This window comes from Neomonachus schauinslandi, chromosome 6 (assembly GCF_002201575.2).
Source record: "Neomonachus schauinslandi chromosome 6, ASM220157v2, whole genome shotgun sequence".
In the NCBI taxonomy this organism is placed as follows: domain Eukaryota; kingdom Metazoa; phylum Chordata; class Mammalia; order Carnivora; family Phocidae; genus Neomonachus; species Neomonachus schauinslandi.
In genome coordinates, this window is record NC_058408.1 from 2,682,439 (window position 1) to 2,701,049 (window position 18,611).

Consider the following 18,611-nt stretch of genomic DNA (forward strand, 5'->3'; position numbering starts at 1 on the left):
TCCCAGCTTCCCAAGGGCACAGAGTGTGGGCAGGAGGCGCACATATGAAGAGATGAGTGCAAAAGCCAAGAGGCTGTTTTTCCGCATTTCCACCCTCTCATAAGAACAAAATGCATATGCATATGCATCAACGCTGAGATGCAAATTGTCTAACTTCAGTGATTCCACAGATGCAGGAAATGCTCTTGTGTTTGCAGTTCAAATACAGAGATGAATAATAAGATTCACGGTAATGACTTAAAATTGTATTTTTTCTCTTCTTAGAACGCGACTAAGAATTAAATACCAAAAACATCATGATAAGTGGAGGCAGAGACCATGGGAAAAAGGAAGAAGCTTATATTTCTGTACTTTGAACAACAATTTTTTCCCTTGCCTTTTGAGCAAGGGGTCTTGCATTTCCCTTTTCTGCTGGCCGGCACCCTGCTCTCTCATCTGTGGTCCTGAGCACAGGACCAAGTTCGAAGCCAAGTTCTGGTTCAAATGGAAAGCGTGGCTTCTCAGGGCTGCTAGTCATCAATGTTTCTTGTGCTCTCGGGGAAGGAGGGCCCCATGCCAGTGAGCTGACTTCCTTTCCTAATGAAAACTCTCATTTTTTAAACCAGACAATAACAGAAGCCAACCGGTTCGAGGCCTTCCCCCGCCCTCCAGCTTATGTAAATTTTTCAGGTGTTATTTTTCCATGCCTCTGGGAAGTCCAAAGACCCAACACACTTTTGCATAAACATAAATGATATATTTATCTTGGGGTTCCTCTTTCTGAAACTCTTGAACTGACATTTGTCTGGAGGCTGTTTTATATTTTATCTCCAGTTCACACTCAGCCTTTTAGATTTTATTAAATATAATAAACAAGAAACAGGGATGGAGCTCACATGAGCCGAAGGCCGATGGTGTGCCCCGCGGGGTGATCAGATCCATGGCTGGAAGGGGCACAGAGATCATCTAGGTCAACTTTCTACCTAGACTCAAGTGGAAAGGCAAGGAATTGTCAAAAGCACTCAAAATTCTTAAAAAAAAAAAAAGTTTAGGCTAGGGGGAGAGAAAACCGATGTGAATCTCAAAGTTTCTAGAAGTTTTGGGGGGAACATTAAATCCTGGCCCATGAAATGCAACATGGAGGGGAACCAGGGAGGATGGTGTGCAGAGCAGGCTGTTCCCATCGGTGGTATGGTCGCCCCCGGCTTCCCTGGTTGCAGCAGCTCTCTGGTAGCCACAGAGGCCCCTTGATGGGGGAGTCAGCTGTCGGGGAGGGGGGCTGCTCTCCTGCCCGCCTGCTGGCTATTGCTCCTGGAGGCTCGGCCCTAGAGGTGCACTCTCCTGATTTCCCCTAATGCCCGATATTAAATCTCTCTCCTCGTAGATCCGCTGCAGTGGATTCTGTTGTCTGCCACCGAACCCTGGCTGATGTAGCAACGAGCACAAAGTATGGGGTGGCAATGACTCACTTGTCTGATTCAGGCCAGGCTTCCAGACATTTTCAGTGACACAGATATGGCCTGCCTGTCTCTTCCCGTCCCCTGATCCAAAGTCCTGCTCAGCCATGATATTCTGATGACCGTTCTGGCCTTGTTTGCTCTCATAGGCGCCGTGCCCTCCTGGGGCTCTGCCTCCCTGGACCCGTCGGAATCAGGGAGCCCACTTCCGAAGCAGTATCTTCACCTCCGTCCCGGGGCCTCTTTCTATGATGCTTTTCAGAGAGGCTTGGATTTTCCTCATGCACATTTTTCAGCACCATGTGTGCAAAGCCCTGTCCCCTGGGCCCTCTTGGGAGACACAGTCAGGGTGTACGTGAGGGGGTCGAACACGATATACCCACTTCCACAACCTCATCTGCATAAATCCTGAATCCTTGCACTACACTACACCAAGGCATTGCTGTTACCCCAACTTCACGGATCCCAGGCCGCCGCGGACTAACAGTCAAAGTCTTCCCCAAGAGAGCAGCTAATGAGGACCACCGTGCGCGGGGCGGGAGCCCAGACCCTGGCAAGTGCGCCAAATCCCAATACCCGAGCCGCAGACTGAATTATCCTCCTTCTCCCTGGTTTCCTAGCCTTGGCAAAATATCCAGGTTTGGGCTGTCGTACATTGGTAAAGTCTTTTAATTCTTGGGACAGGCAATCCCTCCCCTTCAGGGTTTCGAGTGTAATTGGTCCCCCGTGACATGTTGAGCACGTCCTTTCACATGCAGACTGGTGGCTTCTCCCATTCTCTTCAGAGAGAAGCCCAGCCCTGGATAGGCCACGGGACATCGGAGGCAAAGTATGTCACATTGGGCTGCCCTGCTCTGACTGCATAACCGGATAAGCCATAAAGCTGCATCTCTGAGTGGGCCCTGGGCAAGCAAGACGCCTCTCGCTTGTTCTGGCTACAGCACGATCAGGGTGTCCCTGGATTTTATGACCCAGGGTACCCGAAGGGTGCAGACGTGCTGTGGCTGATGGGGATGCTGGCTGAGGTCTGCAGCAAGCCTTGACGGGGAAGAGCCGTCGATGACCTGAGGATTTTGAAGCAAACCTATGGCCTTGGCAAGTAACTACTGTTACTGTTACAGGCGGGTTCCTGTGACCGGTTGACAAAGGAGGAAAAGACGTCTCTCGTGGTTTAAATATGCCAGCATCCAGGGAGTCCTGGAAGGAGGCTGAAGAACTCTGCCAGTGGGAGGGCTTCGGGCCGCACACCCTCAGCCCGCTTTGCCTGCAAGAAGACTTACCCAGAGGCCGGTCGGCTCTAGCCTGTGAGCGGGGGCCGTGTGGTCGCAGGTCAGGAAAGAACACAACTGGATGGTCAGGGACAAGCCGTATGGGCGGGCCTGGGGGAATGGGCCCAGAGTACGAGACCATCTGTGTCCTGTGTGAGTGCTCACCAGGCCTTGCTGCGGGCGGGGGTCTCTGACCTGCCGGGGGTGTCGGTCTCTTCGCCGCACTCCCTGTGCAGGCTTGAGGATGCACCGCGTATGAAGTGACATTGATGGGGGATGCAGACGTTATACAAACACCTGCTCGCTGAGGCCAGACTGGCCGATGGCAGACACAGGGGCCAAACCTGAGCTTCTGATAGAGTGGAAGACCCCCATGAGGCCAGCTTGCTACATGGTGGTAGACTGTTTACATCGGATCTCTTCCATCACAGGGAGGACAGGATTTTTTTCAATGAAATAGATCATTTATTCTCTAAAAAGTATTTATTAAGCACCTACTGTGTGCCAGGCACCATTGTAGGTGATTGGGATCTATCAGTGAGCAAAAAAGACAGAAAGTGTTGTCCCTATGAAACTTTCTTTCTGTTACAAGAAGTGTAATAAATAAGTAAATTTTGTAGTATGTTTTGAAGTGATGTGCTATGGGGAAAAAAGTAAAGTGGTGTAGGTAAGGAGACTAGCAGTCCTGGAGATGGGGGATAACGGTTTCCGAGGTACATGTGATTCAGGGTGGGCCCCAAGGCCTTGATGGACATCTGGGAGGAAGAGCTCTCCGTGCAGGCTTTAGGGGGGCGTTTGCCTGGTGCATGCAGTATCTGGAGCTCAGTAATGAGGAGGCAGGAGATGAGGCCCCGGAGGCCCAAGAGGGAGGTTGGTGGAGTGTTGTGGGCATGTAAGGGGAGATGGGGAGAACTCACCGCAAGGGTCTGAGCACGCGACCACGGTGCTAAGAATGGGGGGTACGGAGGAAAGACACCAGCAAGGGGACAGCGAACCCACCGCTTGATGGATGAGGGGGCCTCACCAGGGTGGGGGTGCTGCTGGTCACAGAATGCGACGGTGTCTGGGTATGGATATTTTAGTATTTTATTGTGGAAAATTAAAAACATACAAAAGCAGAAACTAGTGCAAAACCCCCTTCCTCCCACAATGTGCTTGCCACCCAGCTTCAGAAATGCTGCACACACAGCCAGCCCCATTTCATCGCACCCACCCTGCTCTTACCGGGTTATTTCAAACAAGGTTGTATCATTTAATGCACAAATACCTCAGTAGGAGTTCTTAAAGATGAATACTGTATTTTTAAAATAAAACATAACCATAACACTATCACTTATATCCAAAACATACAATAATTTCTTAACATTAGTGTACAAATTTCCTTTAGAATTTCCTAAGTGGTATTTAGGACAACCAAACAAGGTTGGCTGTCCCTTTGGTTGATGTGTGTCAGGTCTCACTGAGTTTGTAGGTCTTCCCTCTGTCTTCCTTCCCTCCCTCCCTCCCTCCCTCCCTCCCTTCCTTCCTTCCGTCATTGGTTTGGTGAAGAAACCCAGTCATTTGTCCTGTAGATTTTCCCACTGTGTGGATTTTGTTGACTGTAGCCCTGTGGTACCATCTCATGGTGTTATGTTGTAGCTCCGTGTATTTCCTGTAAGCTGCTGGTTGCATCTAGAAGCTTGATTGGATTCAGTTTTGATATTTTGGGCATGAATACGTTGTAGGTAACATTGAATACTTCCATCAGGAGGCACATAATATTAGGCTATTTGGTTTTTGATAGAACCTAATCAGTAGGTGTCCCATGAAATATCTGGTCAAAATAGTGGTTTGCTGTTTCTTTCATTCTTTCTTCATTTATTGGAAGAATTATTTATTCCCACATCAACTATTTGGTGGTGGGGAAATAGCATTTGGAGAATGCAACCTGTGGAAATGTGCTCACTGCTGTCGGATTGCTAATTATTTCTAGGCCTTTTCAGTGGACAGACCTAGGAAATAAATATCTTTAAAAAAAAAACAACAGGGTTTGACATCAGCTTATGCTGATAACTTCCAACTCAAATTTAGATTTGTATGGCTATTAGTTAACTTTTTAATTCAATTTTTAAAATTTCTTTTCTCTAATGTTAAAAATCTTTGTCTGAAATAACATTAACATAGTTGCCTTTTGCTTTTGGAAGCTCAGCCTCGAGCCTGCTTCTCTAGCTCTTCAGATGATTTTGTAAAGTACCTAATATCTTGTTTAAATTCTTTTCTCTGTAAACCACTGGAGTGGATTATTTTGTCTGCAACTGAATCCTGATGGTATAAACAGTATAAACAGGAGGGGTGGCTCTGGGCATTGTCTGGGAAGGACCTAGGCACCACTCATAGCTAAGCCAACTGATGCAGATGATCCCCAGTGGGACAGTTGGAGACTCGTTGAGCAGAGACCTGAGTCACTCAGTCGTGTCTACGTGCAAATTCCAATTCACCAAAATTTGTGCTTCTGCCTTTCAACAGGAGTACTTCTTCCCCATTTTTCCTTTCCCCTAAATCAGACCCTGAGGAACACATCAGGTTAGGCTCAGAGCAGGTGCGCAGGGTCTTGTCTCCCCCGTGGACTCTGGTCACTTGAGCAAGTCTCTCAGTGGCCGCCCCATCACCATTTCAGAGCAGGTGAATTAGGAGTCCCGGATGTGAATGAACACTGGCAAGAAGAACTGGTACGTTGGAACCAGTTCGTCACTCCAAGGACCCCGAGGACAGCACTGAGCTGGGGGTTTTGGATCAGGGACAAGTCATGCGAATTGGACATTCTCATAACTTCCCATGGCGTCTTCATCCTGAGACCTGACCTCTCCAGCTGAGTCCTCTGGGAGCTGTGTCTTCACCGAAGAGTAGACAACTGAGCTGTGCTGGGGTGGAAAGGAGATAGAAGAAGAACTGGAAAGAGAGAGGGAGGATGGGGCTGGCGGTAGTGGTGGGGGAGAAAACAGTCAGGGACCGATACTCACCTTGTCCTCTAGAGATGTTCTGGATGTGCTGGCTGTGGAGGGAAAGGGCCTCACTGAACTATGGGTATCACGACCTGTTTAGAACAGGCTGCAAGCTTTTCCCCAGAGGTTGGGAGCCATTGAACCTTTTCCACCCGTGGTTATGTTTCCCACACCCCAACCCCCTATGGCACATGTGATTTTCTCTTTTACCGTTTCTTAGCCCAGTCCTCTGCAAGTTCTTTATAAGCTCCATTGATCTGTAAGGTCCCTCCTTACTACCACACCAAGAAACCTTGCTCCCTTCCTTTACCAGATATCGACATAGAACGTCTCTCTGTTTTAACTTTTGCCTCTCCTAACTTAGAGCTCCTCCATCTCATCCTAATCTCAGAGCACCCCCGTGATTGCTCAGCAAGTTCCCATGAGAGTGCTTCAGGTGTGTGCCCATGGGAAAACCCTCTCTCACATTAGTGTGTTCTAGTTCTTAGTTTATTTCCATGGTTTTCTAGAGATGGAGCTGCAGTGAGAGGGAGGGTTAGCAGGTGGGATTTGCCAGATCCTACATGTTAGAAATTAAGGGTCTCCGGGAACAGGATGGAAGCATCAGAGCCATTATGGAGACGGAGACCAAAAAAAGGGCCTCTGGGATAAGTGGGGCTTCTCTCGTTATCACCATATTCTTACCTTTAAGTAGTGAGCTACTTAAAATACGCTAGAACATGGATGGGTTACAGATCTTTTTAACGATGTGGTAGAAGCTATGTACTCTTTTCCCAGAATGTTAATCATATATACATGGAACTTTGTATACAATTTTAGGGGCTTCATGCAAACCTCAAGGAACTGGGGAAGAAATCTTGCTACAGATCATTAATACATAAAGTACCTGAAATGGAACTAGTCCACCAACAGAGTGCTCAGCTTCAATGGTGTTTTGACAAATACATCAAAGAAAGAGTGCAAAGAACAGCAAATGATCAAGCTAACTCTATAAGATGCATTCAAACAACCCAAACAGCTTGGAGGCAGTCCTAACTCTACCATTCAAAGGGTCCTGATTAGTGGGGATGGCTGAGAAAGCAAAGTGACTGACAAAGCAGGTGGTCCGTGTTGGTCAAATATAGTGATGGGCTCGATAAGCAGCAAATACAGTAAGACAGAAGACTCGGTCTTAGCTTTGTCTTTTGCAGCCTTTGGGATCATTGGGAGCAATGATGTTTGACATCGTTTGTAAAAGAAGTTCAAGATCAGGTTACAATTGAAATTTCTAAGAGGCACAAAGATATTGGGGATTTTAAATTCCCACGTGAGGTGCCATAGTTGGAAAAGCAACCTATGAAATGGGAGAACATATTTGCAAACTACATAACTGATAAGGGGTTAATATCCAAAATATATAAGGAACTCATGCAACTCAATAGCCAAAATACTGTTACTACTAACTTAATTAAAAAATGGGCAAAGAATAGACATTTCTCCAAAGACTTACTGATGGCCAACAGATATTGAAAAGGTACTCAACATCACTTATCATTAGGGAGTACAAACAAAAACTACCATGAGATGTAAACTCACACCTGTTAAGATGGCTGTCATTAAAAAGACAAGATGACAAGTGTTGGTAAGGATGTGGAGAAAATGAAGCCCTCCTGTACTGTTGGTGGGGGTGTAAGGCAGTGCGGCCACTGCGGAAAACCAATATGGAGAGTCCTCAAAAAATTAAAAATAGAACTACTGCATGATCCAGCAGCCCCACTTCTGGGTATATACCCAAAGGAACTGAAGTCAGGATCTTGAAGAGATATTTGCACCCTGTGTTTGCTGCAGCATTATTCACAGTAGCCAAGACATGGGAACAACCTAAGTGTCCATTAACTGATGAATAGAGAAAGAATATGTGATACACACAAACACACACACAGACACACACACACAGAGTGGAGTATTATTTAGCCTTAAAAAAGAAGGAAATCCTGACATTTTGACAACATGATGGACCTGGAAGATGTTATGCTAAGTAAAATAAGCCGGACACAGAAAGGAAAATACTATATATCCTCACTTTATATTTGGAATCTAAAATAGTTAGGCTCATAGAAACAGGCAATAGAACAGTGGTAACCAGGGGCTGTGGGGAGGGTGAAGGGAAGTTAAGGTCAAAGGATACAAAGTTTGAGTTATGAGGGTGAACAAGTTCTATAGATCCACTAGAGAGCATCGTGCCTATAGCTAATGTTGCTGTATCGTATACTTAAAATTTGCTAAGAGGGTAGATCTTACGTTAAGTGTTCTAACCGGGCACACAGATGGTAAGAGTAATAATGGGGGTGGAAGATAACTTTAGGAGTTATCATTAGGAGATGATACATATGCTGATGGTTTCACTGGCATATACTTATCCTCAAATCATCCACTCGTATACATTAAATATGTACAGCTTTTTTCCATGTCAAAAAAAGTAGTGAGCTACTTAAAATACGCTAGAACATGGATGAGTTGCAGAACATTATTATGTTAAGGGACAGAAGCCAGACAAAGAGACTACATTACATAGGTTTCCATTTACATGAAATTGTAGAAAAACAAAGCTCTGGGGACAGAAAGTGGGTCAGTGGTGGTCAGGGTAGAGCTGGAAAAGTTATCTGCAAAGGGGCAGGAAGGGACTTTCCGGGGTGTTGGAAACGTTCCACGTCTTGGAGGTGGCGGTGGGTCTGGGACTGGATACGTTTGTTAACATTAATTAAATTGTGCATTTTAAATTAGTGAATTATACCATATGTAGGTTATACCTCAATAAATCTGATTAAAACCAAACTTTGAGTGGAATAGAAACTCGAGGGCATCACACTAAGTACAGTTATAGAACTTGTGTTGCACTTATGCGTTAGTATTTGTGTGTGTACATGTTCACACCGGCTGACAGTACAATCTGTCTCTCTTACTGTGGATTACAATAAAAATATTTGAGAGCCACCAGTCTAGAGGCTTGAGAGCGCTGACTCACAGCTGGTGGTATTATCAACACATTGCCGAGGCAGCATGTGCCCCCAGGGACAGAGGACAAGAGTATGGCCAAGGGGGTGTCTAGTAGGGCTGACGGGTACCAGGGGACTCCAGCAGCAGGAAGCTGGATGTGAGTGATGGGGGAAGGAGGCCCCTGAAGGGTCACAAGCACCCGCGGGGATTAGAGATGGCCAACTGTGCCAAAGGAGCTGCAGGAAGGAGCATCTGACAGGGAGCCTCAGAAAGAGAGCGTGCACGCTCCTCACGACGGGAGGACCCACTTCTGCACCGGCCAGCCAGACAGCCGGCGCCAGCTCCCAAGCACCAGCTGGGTGCGTCCTTCCCACTCAGGTCCTCAGCGCCCTCCAGGCCAGTGAGGGGTGGCAGCCACAGAAACAGAGAAGCCAGCTTCATCCTATCCTCCCGCCCCGGCAAGCTCCCATCCTGAAATTTGCCTGAACGAGTGGAGGGCTAACTGTTCTAGTAGCTGAATTGAGACTGTGACAGTGTCCACCTGCTGTCCGTTACCCAAGAGACTGGAGAATGTGTTGAAAAGCCTGTGCTGCCAAAATGTTCATCCGAAGGGCCTGGGCAGATCTCCCACAGAGTAAAGTTTCAAGAAACAGTGGGAAACACAATTTTTGTAATGAAGTCACAGGTCTTACTTGTTCAGTGTATTGGTCACACAGGGTTGTTTATATGGACTAACTGAGCATTTGTCTATGCATATATATACATTATGTGAACATGTATCTATAAATGTTTTTACCACATAGTAGGTGGCTTGTAAACCTTATCACTTGACTACTTAATTCATTACTCAAAAGAAATTTTCTGGGGCACCTGGGTGGCTCAGTCGGTTAAGCATCTGCCTTCAGCTTAGGTTATGATACCGGGGTCCTGGGATCGAGTCCCGCATTGGCCTCCCTGCTCAGCGGGGAGTCTGCTTCTCCCTCTGCCCCTCCCCCCTCCCGCTCATGCGTGTTCTCTCTGTTAAATAAATAAATAAATCTTAAAAAAATTTCATACATACACCTTCACGATCATGATACCGATCAGAAGGATGTTCAATTTCTGTTCTGATCATCAGCAAAGATATATAATGGATTTTTTAGTGTCTTTTTTCTTTCTTTAGAATCTAAGCACCACTGCAGGGGTTTTTAATCTGTCTTGTTTGCTGACTGACTCCTTGTACGTTCAGCAGTGCCTAGCACCTTGCTTATGTTGAATGAAGGAATATAGTTTGCACCCCGAATCTTCCCCAGGGACTTACCGGCCGCTTCTTGTCCCAGCTGAATAATCTGGATCTCAGAATACACCAAGCCTCCCTCTCCGGGGTGCCCTGCAAAGGAGAAACAGCGCTTTCTAGGCCGCCCCCCCAGAAGTATGCGCCACACAGGCCTCTTCTAAAGCTCGTCCCCACGCTTCGTGGACGCAGGATGAAGTGGTGCTTTCCTGCGGGTCTGGGTTTGCGACCCCGTAAGGAGACCAGGACTCCGCCAGGCCTCAAGCACATTATCTCTCCCTGGCTCCAGCGGGAGCGGCTTCCCTGCGGGGCTTCTCACCATTGTCATATAACCGCTGCAGTTCCACTGGGGCAGGGCACCCGGCACGGGGCGCCTTTCCTTGGCCTGGGGCGGGAGGGCTCCTGTGAGAGACGGAACCGCATGATCATCCCTGCAACGGCATACGGTGCACGGCAGCGGGATGGCCAGAGAGGGCGGGGCACGGGGGGGGGGGGGCGCCAGCGGAAAGCAGGGGACCCGGGACCCAGAGAGGGAGGGGTACGGGGGGGGCGCCAGCCGAAAGCAGGGGACCCGGGACCAAGGGGGGGCGCATAACGAGGTTGGGGGAGCAGGAGGGGAGGGGTCAGCAGATGGTAGGGGACCGGGACCGGGAATGGTTTAACTGGACGTTCAGTAGGTCCATATAGAGCCCGATTGTTTTTTGAGAGCAACCGGAGGACCACGGTGTGGCGGGCTGCGGGGAACAGGCTGACCACTCTCTGACAGCTTAGTAACAACCACCTCAGAGACAGAGCGACACTCTCAACTGGTTAAAATCCTCGCCTCATCCCCAGGAGGTGGTGACTCCATGTCTTCACACTGTCCCGCCTGGACAAGTCAGGAAGGAACTAGACACCATCTGTGCCCCAAGTCACTGGCTACCACCCAAGCCTGAGACACGCAGGACCATGTTTTCCAAACCAAAGTTAAAGATACAAAGTCTGAGGAGCATATGTGCACGTGTGGGGCAAAAGAAAATGATTCGAAACAGAGACTTCCCTGGAAAATCTGGCACAGTCACTGGGCACGTATTTACAGCCACGCATCGTCTGACTGGGGTGTTAGCTGCGCCAGAAATATTGTGTGCCCACCTAGAAGACCTGTCATCTTTGGTATCACCCATTTGGATGAGTGGATAAATTTCAAATAACAAATGGATCCAAATACCTGCAAAATCCATGATAGGAACTATTAGAAGGTTCTGTAAGTTGTGATTTGGGTCATTTCAAGGAATGTGAAAATGCGGGCACCTAGCCACAGGGACAGGGAGACAGGACTTGACCTAATTGTGTGAACCCACAGTTCTGCATATTCTATTCTCGGAAGACCCGAAGGCTGACGCCTCACCTGGCTGTGTTTCCCAGAAAACCATCTCCTGCAAAACAAAGCAAAGGCACGTTCGTGTCAGCAGAGGGAGCTCGTTCTCAAACAGTTCCCACACACAAACTGCCTTAGGTCATCAGAAAGAGTCAATTCAAGCATGCACCCTGTCCTCAATTTTTAGGAAAACGATCTGGAAAAGAATGGAACAAAGTGCATAACTTGCTGGGGACAGGGCTGCACATTCCTGGGTCAAACATGCAATTACTTGAGACTTGATTAAGGTTGAAGGCTGTGAAGATACACCTCAAGAAACACTAAATAGGACCAAATAGTCTGGCAGGCAGAGCAGTGAGGGGCTGCAGGCGGACTTTGAGGAGCATCCGTGGTCATGCCCGGAGGAGCCTCAGGCTCCCACTCCAGCTCCAGCTCGCCAAGAAGGCTCGTCATCCAAAGCAGCCCATGCAGGGGACAGGGACGGTGCTGAGAACAATGTGATGGGTTGAACGGAACTGATTTAAACCAAGAGACAGAGTTGGAGGGTGTGGGTAATTGTTCTAGAGCCGGAACAGCTTCTGTGCCCATCTCCCACACGAGGCTCTCTAGCACCTGAAACTAGTCTGAGCTGGGCCAAGGCAAGAAGCCTCTGGAAGCGCGACTCTCCCCCAGGTAAGGGAGGAGCTGGTGGGCTGGCCTGGGGGGACTCCAGCCCTTGGAGCGCAGGATGGCGGGTTCGGGCTTTGGCTCGGGGAAGTCTCCGAGGAGGAGGAAGGATATGGATTAACCAGCTCCCATTCTCAGAGCCCTGTGACATATTGTGACTGCCCGTTTATGGGGGATTTAGAATGGGCTGAAGTGTGTAGTTGATGAGTCTGTATGAGCCAAAAAACTGCCCAGAGAAACAGTTTGGGTTAAGTTTTTGAAACTTTACATAAAAAAATTGTACTTCCTTCCTTAGTGAACCCAACTAGCACAAGCAACCCTCAACAACAGCGTCTGTTCAGCTCCCCTCCGTGAAGGGTGTAGGTCTGTGGGTGCTGGGGTGGTGAGAGGGAGAATGGTGGGCGTGCTGGTGACCGAGGTGCTTGGCAGGGACAGGGCATGGCCTCTAGCAGAGGGTAAGAGAGAGCACAAACCTGACTTCCACTGGTGCTGGTGGCAAATCCATAGGGCCACTGCCAGGAGAAGAATGCTGAGCAGCCCCCCAGTGGCTCCCACAGCAACAAGGCCGCTTCTGTTCCCCAGAGTGCCTAAGGGGGAAGAGCCTGCGTGAGCCCCGGGGAGAGGGCCATGATGCCCTGGCACCTTTCCTCAAAGCGGCTGGGGTCCTGAGCCCTGGGGCGGGGAGGGATCTAACGGACAAGGGCGAGGCCAGGGCTGGTGCACACAGAAGGCAGATTTCCGCTCTAGGCGGCCGGCCTGAGCTGAGCGGCAGGACGGGACTCTGTGCTCTGGTAGGAGGTGCAGGCTGAGGGTCTGGGGGGGCCGTGGCAGAAGCGGAGAATGCAGCCAGCTCTCTCCACCGACCCACCGACATCGGTTCAAAAATTAGCATTTGCGGGGAATCTCTCTCTTTCTCTGTATGTCCCATCTTCTAGTAATCTGGCCTCGGGAATTTCCCCAGGCCACCTGGGAAGATGTGACCTGATGCTGCTGTGTCAGCCCTTCAGTAGGACAGGCACTCCCCACTGGGCACTCGTGGACCAGCAACACCATTACAAAACCACAGTGGGACACCACAGGGAAACAGCACCGTCTCCATCCTTATAGAAGCTCCAAAGGTGAGGAGAGAAGCTGGTGGGAGCAACACACTCAGCTGTTGGGGTTTCTGATTTTTCCATTGGGTCCGTTCTCCTATCTTCTCATTCAAGAGACTTCATTTGGCAGATTCGTTCACTCATTGAGCCGACATTTACTGAGTCCTGCCATGCCAGGCCTTGAGGACAGAGCAGTGAACGGGACAGTGAGGTCCCTGACCTCCAGGAGTTTATAGCCCAGGGAGGGGAGGCAGACAATAAACACACAGGTACATTTGTGAAAAAGCAAATGTGGAATAAGAGGGGCAAAGAGTGGGGGGGTGGGTAGAGGTGCTTTGCGTGCAGATCCTTGGTCCCCAGGTAAACCAAATTCAGACTTTGGATGCCAGTGCCACAGAATTACACAGAGAACATTCACATATCAGAATGACAGCACCACGGACGATAATTCCCGGTTATGGCGTGGTGTTCTGCATCTATGATTCCTGCCACAAAGCAGGCACTCGGTACACATGGCCACTGGCCGTTGGTGACATTTGTCTCCATGCTTTCCCTCCCCGACAAAGTCAACAAACCCGACGTCTGACCTTTGAGTGGTTCCACCGGCAGATAGTAGTTCATGGGGGTCATGAGCCCAGCCTCCCCACCATGACAGCTAAACCAGAGGAGTGGAGTGCCGGGGAGAGAGCCACGGGCAGAGCAGCTTGGCTGCTGTGTCCTAGAGTGAATCTTCCCGATTGCCTGCTGGGGCAAGCACCTGTGCAAAAAGAGAGTCAGCCTTCTGCTGGGTACCTGGGGTTCCAGACCTAATGAGCGGAGGGCAAATCTTTCCCCTTCCTGGTAACTCTATCTCCTAGAAGAAATGTCTACTCTGGGAAGAGTTGAAATTTATCTTAGTTCAAAAGGCACAGAAAAATTATGCACCAACAAATAAGAGAGTCTAGAAGAAATGGGTACATTCCTAAAAGCATACAACCAGCCAGGACTGAATCATGAAGATTAGACAGACCAGTGATGAATAGGAGATTGACTCAGTAATAAACCCTCCCACCAAAGAAAGCCCAGGCCAGATGGTGTCACTGGTGGGTTCTACCAAACACTTAAAGAAGAGTTAACTCCAAAACTCTCAAAGTCTTCCACAAAACTGAAGAGGAGTGAACATTTCCAAACTCATTTTATGAGGCCGGCATCACCCTGACACCAAAGTCAGATAAGGACATGACGAGAAAAGTACAGACCAGTGTGGCTGATGAATATAGAAGCAAAGATTTCCAAAGAAGATATATGAATAGCCAATGGGCACATGACCAGGGGCTCAACATCACTGATCATCAGGGAAATGCAAATCAAAACCACAGTGAGATATCAGCTCACACCTGTTAGAATGGCCATTATCAAAATGACAAGAAGTAGCAAGTGTTAGTGAGGACTTGGAGAAAAGGAGCCCCTCGTGCACTGTTGGTGGGAACGTAGGCTGGTGCAGCCACTGTGGAAAACAGGATGGAGGCTCCTCACACATTTAGAAATAGAACTTCTATATGATCCAGCAATCTCACTTCTGGAGATGTATTTGAAGAAAATGAAATCACTATCTGGAAGAGACATCTGCCTCCCCATGTTTACTGCAGCCCTATTCACAGTAGCCAAGACACAGAAACAATCTAAGTGTCCACTAACGGACAAACGGATCAAGAAAATACGGTACACATCACCATGTATATATCCAATGGGATACTACCCGGCTGTGAAAACGATAGCCTGCCATTTGCAACGACATGAACGAAACTTGAGAACATCATGCTCAGTGAAATCAGTCAGACAGAAAGACAAATACTGTAAGAGTTCACTTAGATGTGGAACCTAAAAACACCGAAGTCATAGAAACAGAACGACAGGTGATTGCCAGGGGCTTTGTGGGGTGAGGGAAGGGCGGGGTGTTTGTCACAGGTCATAAACTTCCAGTTATAAGAGGAGTGAGTTCTGGGGACATGATGCACAATGTGGTGACTATGTTAACAACACCGTATCACCACCTATGTCCCCGCCACACGCACGTGCACATGTGCATGCACACACCCACGCACGATAATTATCTGCGGTGACAGAGGGGTTAAATAACCCTATTGCTGTAATCATTTCTCACAAGATACATCGAGCAAATCGCTAAGTTGTATACCCTGAATTTATACAATGTTATATGTCAACTATATCTCAAGGAAGGTGGGGGATAAAAGAGAACAGTGTAGACTCTATAACTAGTTAGGCGGGTTAAAATCCCTGGCTCCTCCACATCCTAGGTGTGTGGCCAGGGAAAAGTATTTAGTCCCCCTGTGCCTCGGTTTTCTTATCTGTAACACGGGGAGGATGGTAACCAAGTATCACTGTGGGTGTTGGATGCAATGAGTTAATGGACGTCAAGTGCTGTGAACCATCCCTGGCTCGCGGTGCGTGCTGTTTCTATGTATCAGCTCTTCTCTGGTGCCCCTCACACTGCACCTGGGCCCTCAGGAACTTCATGCTCCCCTCGATCAGCTCAGGGGACACCCCCACACCTTAGCTTGCACCCACACAGCACCACCCTGGCCAACGTTGACCCATTCTATGGACCGAATTGTGTCTACCCCCAAATTCATGTGCTGACACAGCTCTAACCCCCAGTGTGCCGGTTTTGGGGATGGGGCCTTTGGGAGGTCAGGTTTAGACGAGGTTGGGGGGGGTGGGCCCTCCTGATGGGATTAGTGTCCTTATAAGAAGAGACACCAGAGACACCTCTCTCTCTCTCACCCCTCTTTGCCGTGTGAGGACACACCTGCTCCAAGAAGGCAGCTGTCTGCAAGAAAGAGGGCTCTCCCCAGAACCTGACCACACTGGTACCCTGATCTCAGACTTCCGGCCTCCAGGGCTGTAAGAAATGAATTTCTGTTGTTAAAACCGCATGAGCTAAGACAGCCCACGTTAGCCTGGTGCTCCGGGCTACTGCAGAGTTTCCCTGCTGCTAGAAATTCTCCCATTTCTGAGCCCAGAGATTTTGTGTAAGGTCCACGAATAGAAAAGGTCTAGTAAGAAATTCCTGCTCTGCCATATGTCACCTGAATCCTTGACATCTGCTTATTCTCTGAGATCACCTGTTTCCTTAACAGAGGACGACGTCTGCCTTGCAGGCTCGTGCAAGCCAGCTCAGTGCCATGTGTGAGCAGCCAGCTGGCTGCCCGGAGCTCAGGAGGTGGACGCATTCTACTGACCTTAACTCCAAGGGGAGGATGAACACCTTCACACAGGTGTGCATTTCCAACAAACTCCTCACTGCCCTCTTCAGGGAGTGTAGCCTTGGGCTCCCCAAGGACACTTTTCAGTACAAGAGCCTTCCTGGACAAGCAGCCCTCCCGCCTTCAGAGCCCCTCTGGGTTTCCGGGCCGGCACGTCTTCGGGGGGTGAGGGGAGGGTGCCCCTTGGCAGCTTGTTGCTCTGCTGACCTCTTCTCCCTCTTGAAACGTCATCCACACGACTACCAGGCTCAGTCTCTGCCCCTCTGTGCTGGGGGTTGCACCCACTCTTACTGTTCACTGAGAAGTTTCCAGAGTGAGAAGCACATAGTCCGTGGCATCTGCTGGTGGGAAGACCTGCCCGGGGAGGGCCCCTTGGTCACAGGAACCGCCTCGAGGGAGCTGAGGGGAAAACTGCAGAGCAGCTGGGCCGCCCGTGTAGAGGCCCCTTCCCACAGCTGCTGCCCCGACTGTTCAGGGTCATGGCTCTGTCAGGGCTCAGCGCTCACAGAGACTGCATGGTTCTCTGCCCGTGTAGCCTGGTGGGGGGACGGAGGGCGCTGGCCTGTGGGCTCCTTCGGAGGACCCCGAATGCCCTCTTTGTCTCTGAGCCAAGTGGTTGTGTGGAGGTGTATACCCTTTGTGGCCTTGTGCACATTACCAAACCTTTCTGAGCTTCATGCTCCTTTTCTATAGAATGGAGATACCGATATCTTGGTCTTCTGGGATTGTTACTATGGTCAGTAAAACGGCGTGTGTAAAATCACTTATTCCGTAGATACTTACTGAGTGCCTAACGTGGGCTAAGCCCTAGTCCAGGCACCTGGGATACAATAGTGGTCAGAATAAAGAGCCGCCTTCGTGAGGTGAGTACGGGGGAAGTGGGAGGGACAGAGACAGGGCACGGCAGGTGGGGATTAGGGCTTCGAGGAAGAATCCAGGGGAGTCTGGAGATGGGGTGCCAGGGTGAAGGGCTCCTGTGTTACACAGGTGGTTTGGGAAGGTCTCCCTAAAGAGGGGAGTAGACTCCTGGGGGAGGTGAGAGGTGAGCATGAGGATATCACAGAAGAGCAGTGCAAAGGCCCTGAGGTGGGATCATGACTGGAAGGCTTGAGGAAGAGACAGGGGGTCATGGTGGTTAGAGTGGAGGAGGGGAGGGGAGGGAGGGGGGAGATCAGGTCAGAGCAGCAGGGCCTCAGGGGCCAATGGGGATGATGGCTGTCACTCTGAAGGAGGTGGGAAGCCAAAGGAGGATTTTGTGCAGAAGAGCAACATGACTTAGAGTTTCCTTCTGATGCTGCACTGGGAATAGACTGTGCGCAGCAATGGTGAAGCAGAAGGCCAGTGAGGATGTCACGCAGTAACCCAGGGAAGGAGCCCCAGTGGCTTGGGCCAGGGGGTGGCAGTGGAAGTGGGGGAAATGAGTCACAGCCTCGCTATATCCTGAAGGTAGAGCCAGCAGGACTGGCAGGTGGATTCAATGTGGAAGACAAAATTAGAAGAAGAGTCAAGAACGAAGCCCCGAGTTTTGGCCTAGGCAAGTAGGAGAGTGGGGTTTTACATTTACCCAGGGGTGCTCCAGGCCATGAAGACTCACGGAGAGGCGAGGACCCTGCAGCGTGGTTAACCGGCTAATGCTGCTCTTTGACGTCAACACACGGTGGAGCAGAGTACAGACACACACAACTGTCTCCAGGGCGTGACAAGGCTCCTGGCCAGCACTCCCTCACTGGAGAACCTCACCGTAACCTGAGTATTAATATCTGCGTGAAGAAACTGCGTATCGCCATGGAAGGCGGCCAAATGGAGCCAGAAAGGGGAGAATCACCAGGAGGGCTGGCCATGTCCACCCCTAACCTGAGAACACTGAGCATGAACAAGGTCCATGGAGACTCAATCTCACCTGTGACGGTGACGTTCAGGGCCCCGCTGCGGGCCAGGCCGTGGCCATTGTCCGCCGTGCAGTAGTAGCGACCCGCATGGCTCTCCCCGACGGCAGGGATCTCCAGCTCTGCTCTCCGGGAACGCTGGCGCTTGCTCCCCACACTCTCCCCCGTGTCCTCTCTGTGCCAGAAGAACGTGGTGTCCCCTGTGCCTTCAGCCACGGAGCAGACGAGGACCAGACGCTCCCCTGCAAGCACCTGTCCCCCCTGGGGCTGGGTCTCCAGGAGCACTGCCGACACCGAGACGCCTGCGTGAACGAGGCAGGGCAGGTGAGGGCCGGTGAGGGCAGGTGAGGGCAGGTGAGGGCAGGTGAGGCCAGGTGAGGGCCACCGGGATGCCTGCATGAACACGAG

General features: G+C 49.9%; 1 protein-coding gene across 1 annotated transcript in view; it reads right to left on the reverse strand.

Annotated features, from left to right (window-relative positions):
* The window catches only part of LOC110573368 (Fc receptor-like protein 3), a 64,219-nt gene that overhangs the window by 42,487 nt on the left and 3,121 nt on the right, over positions 1-18,611 (reverse strand). Inside the window, exon 4 of the mRNA XM_044916010.1 lies at positions 18,218-18,505. Within this exon, the coding sequence (XP_044771945.1) occupies positions 18,218-18,505 (288 nt within the window). The remainder of the gene's footprint in view (positions 1-18,217; positions 18,506-18,611) is intronic.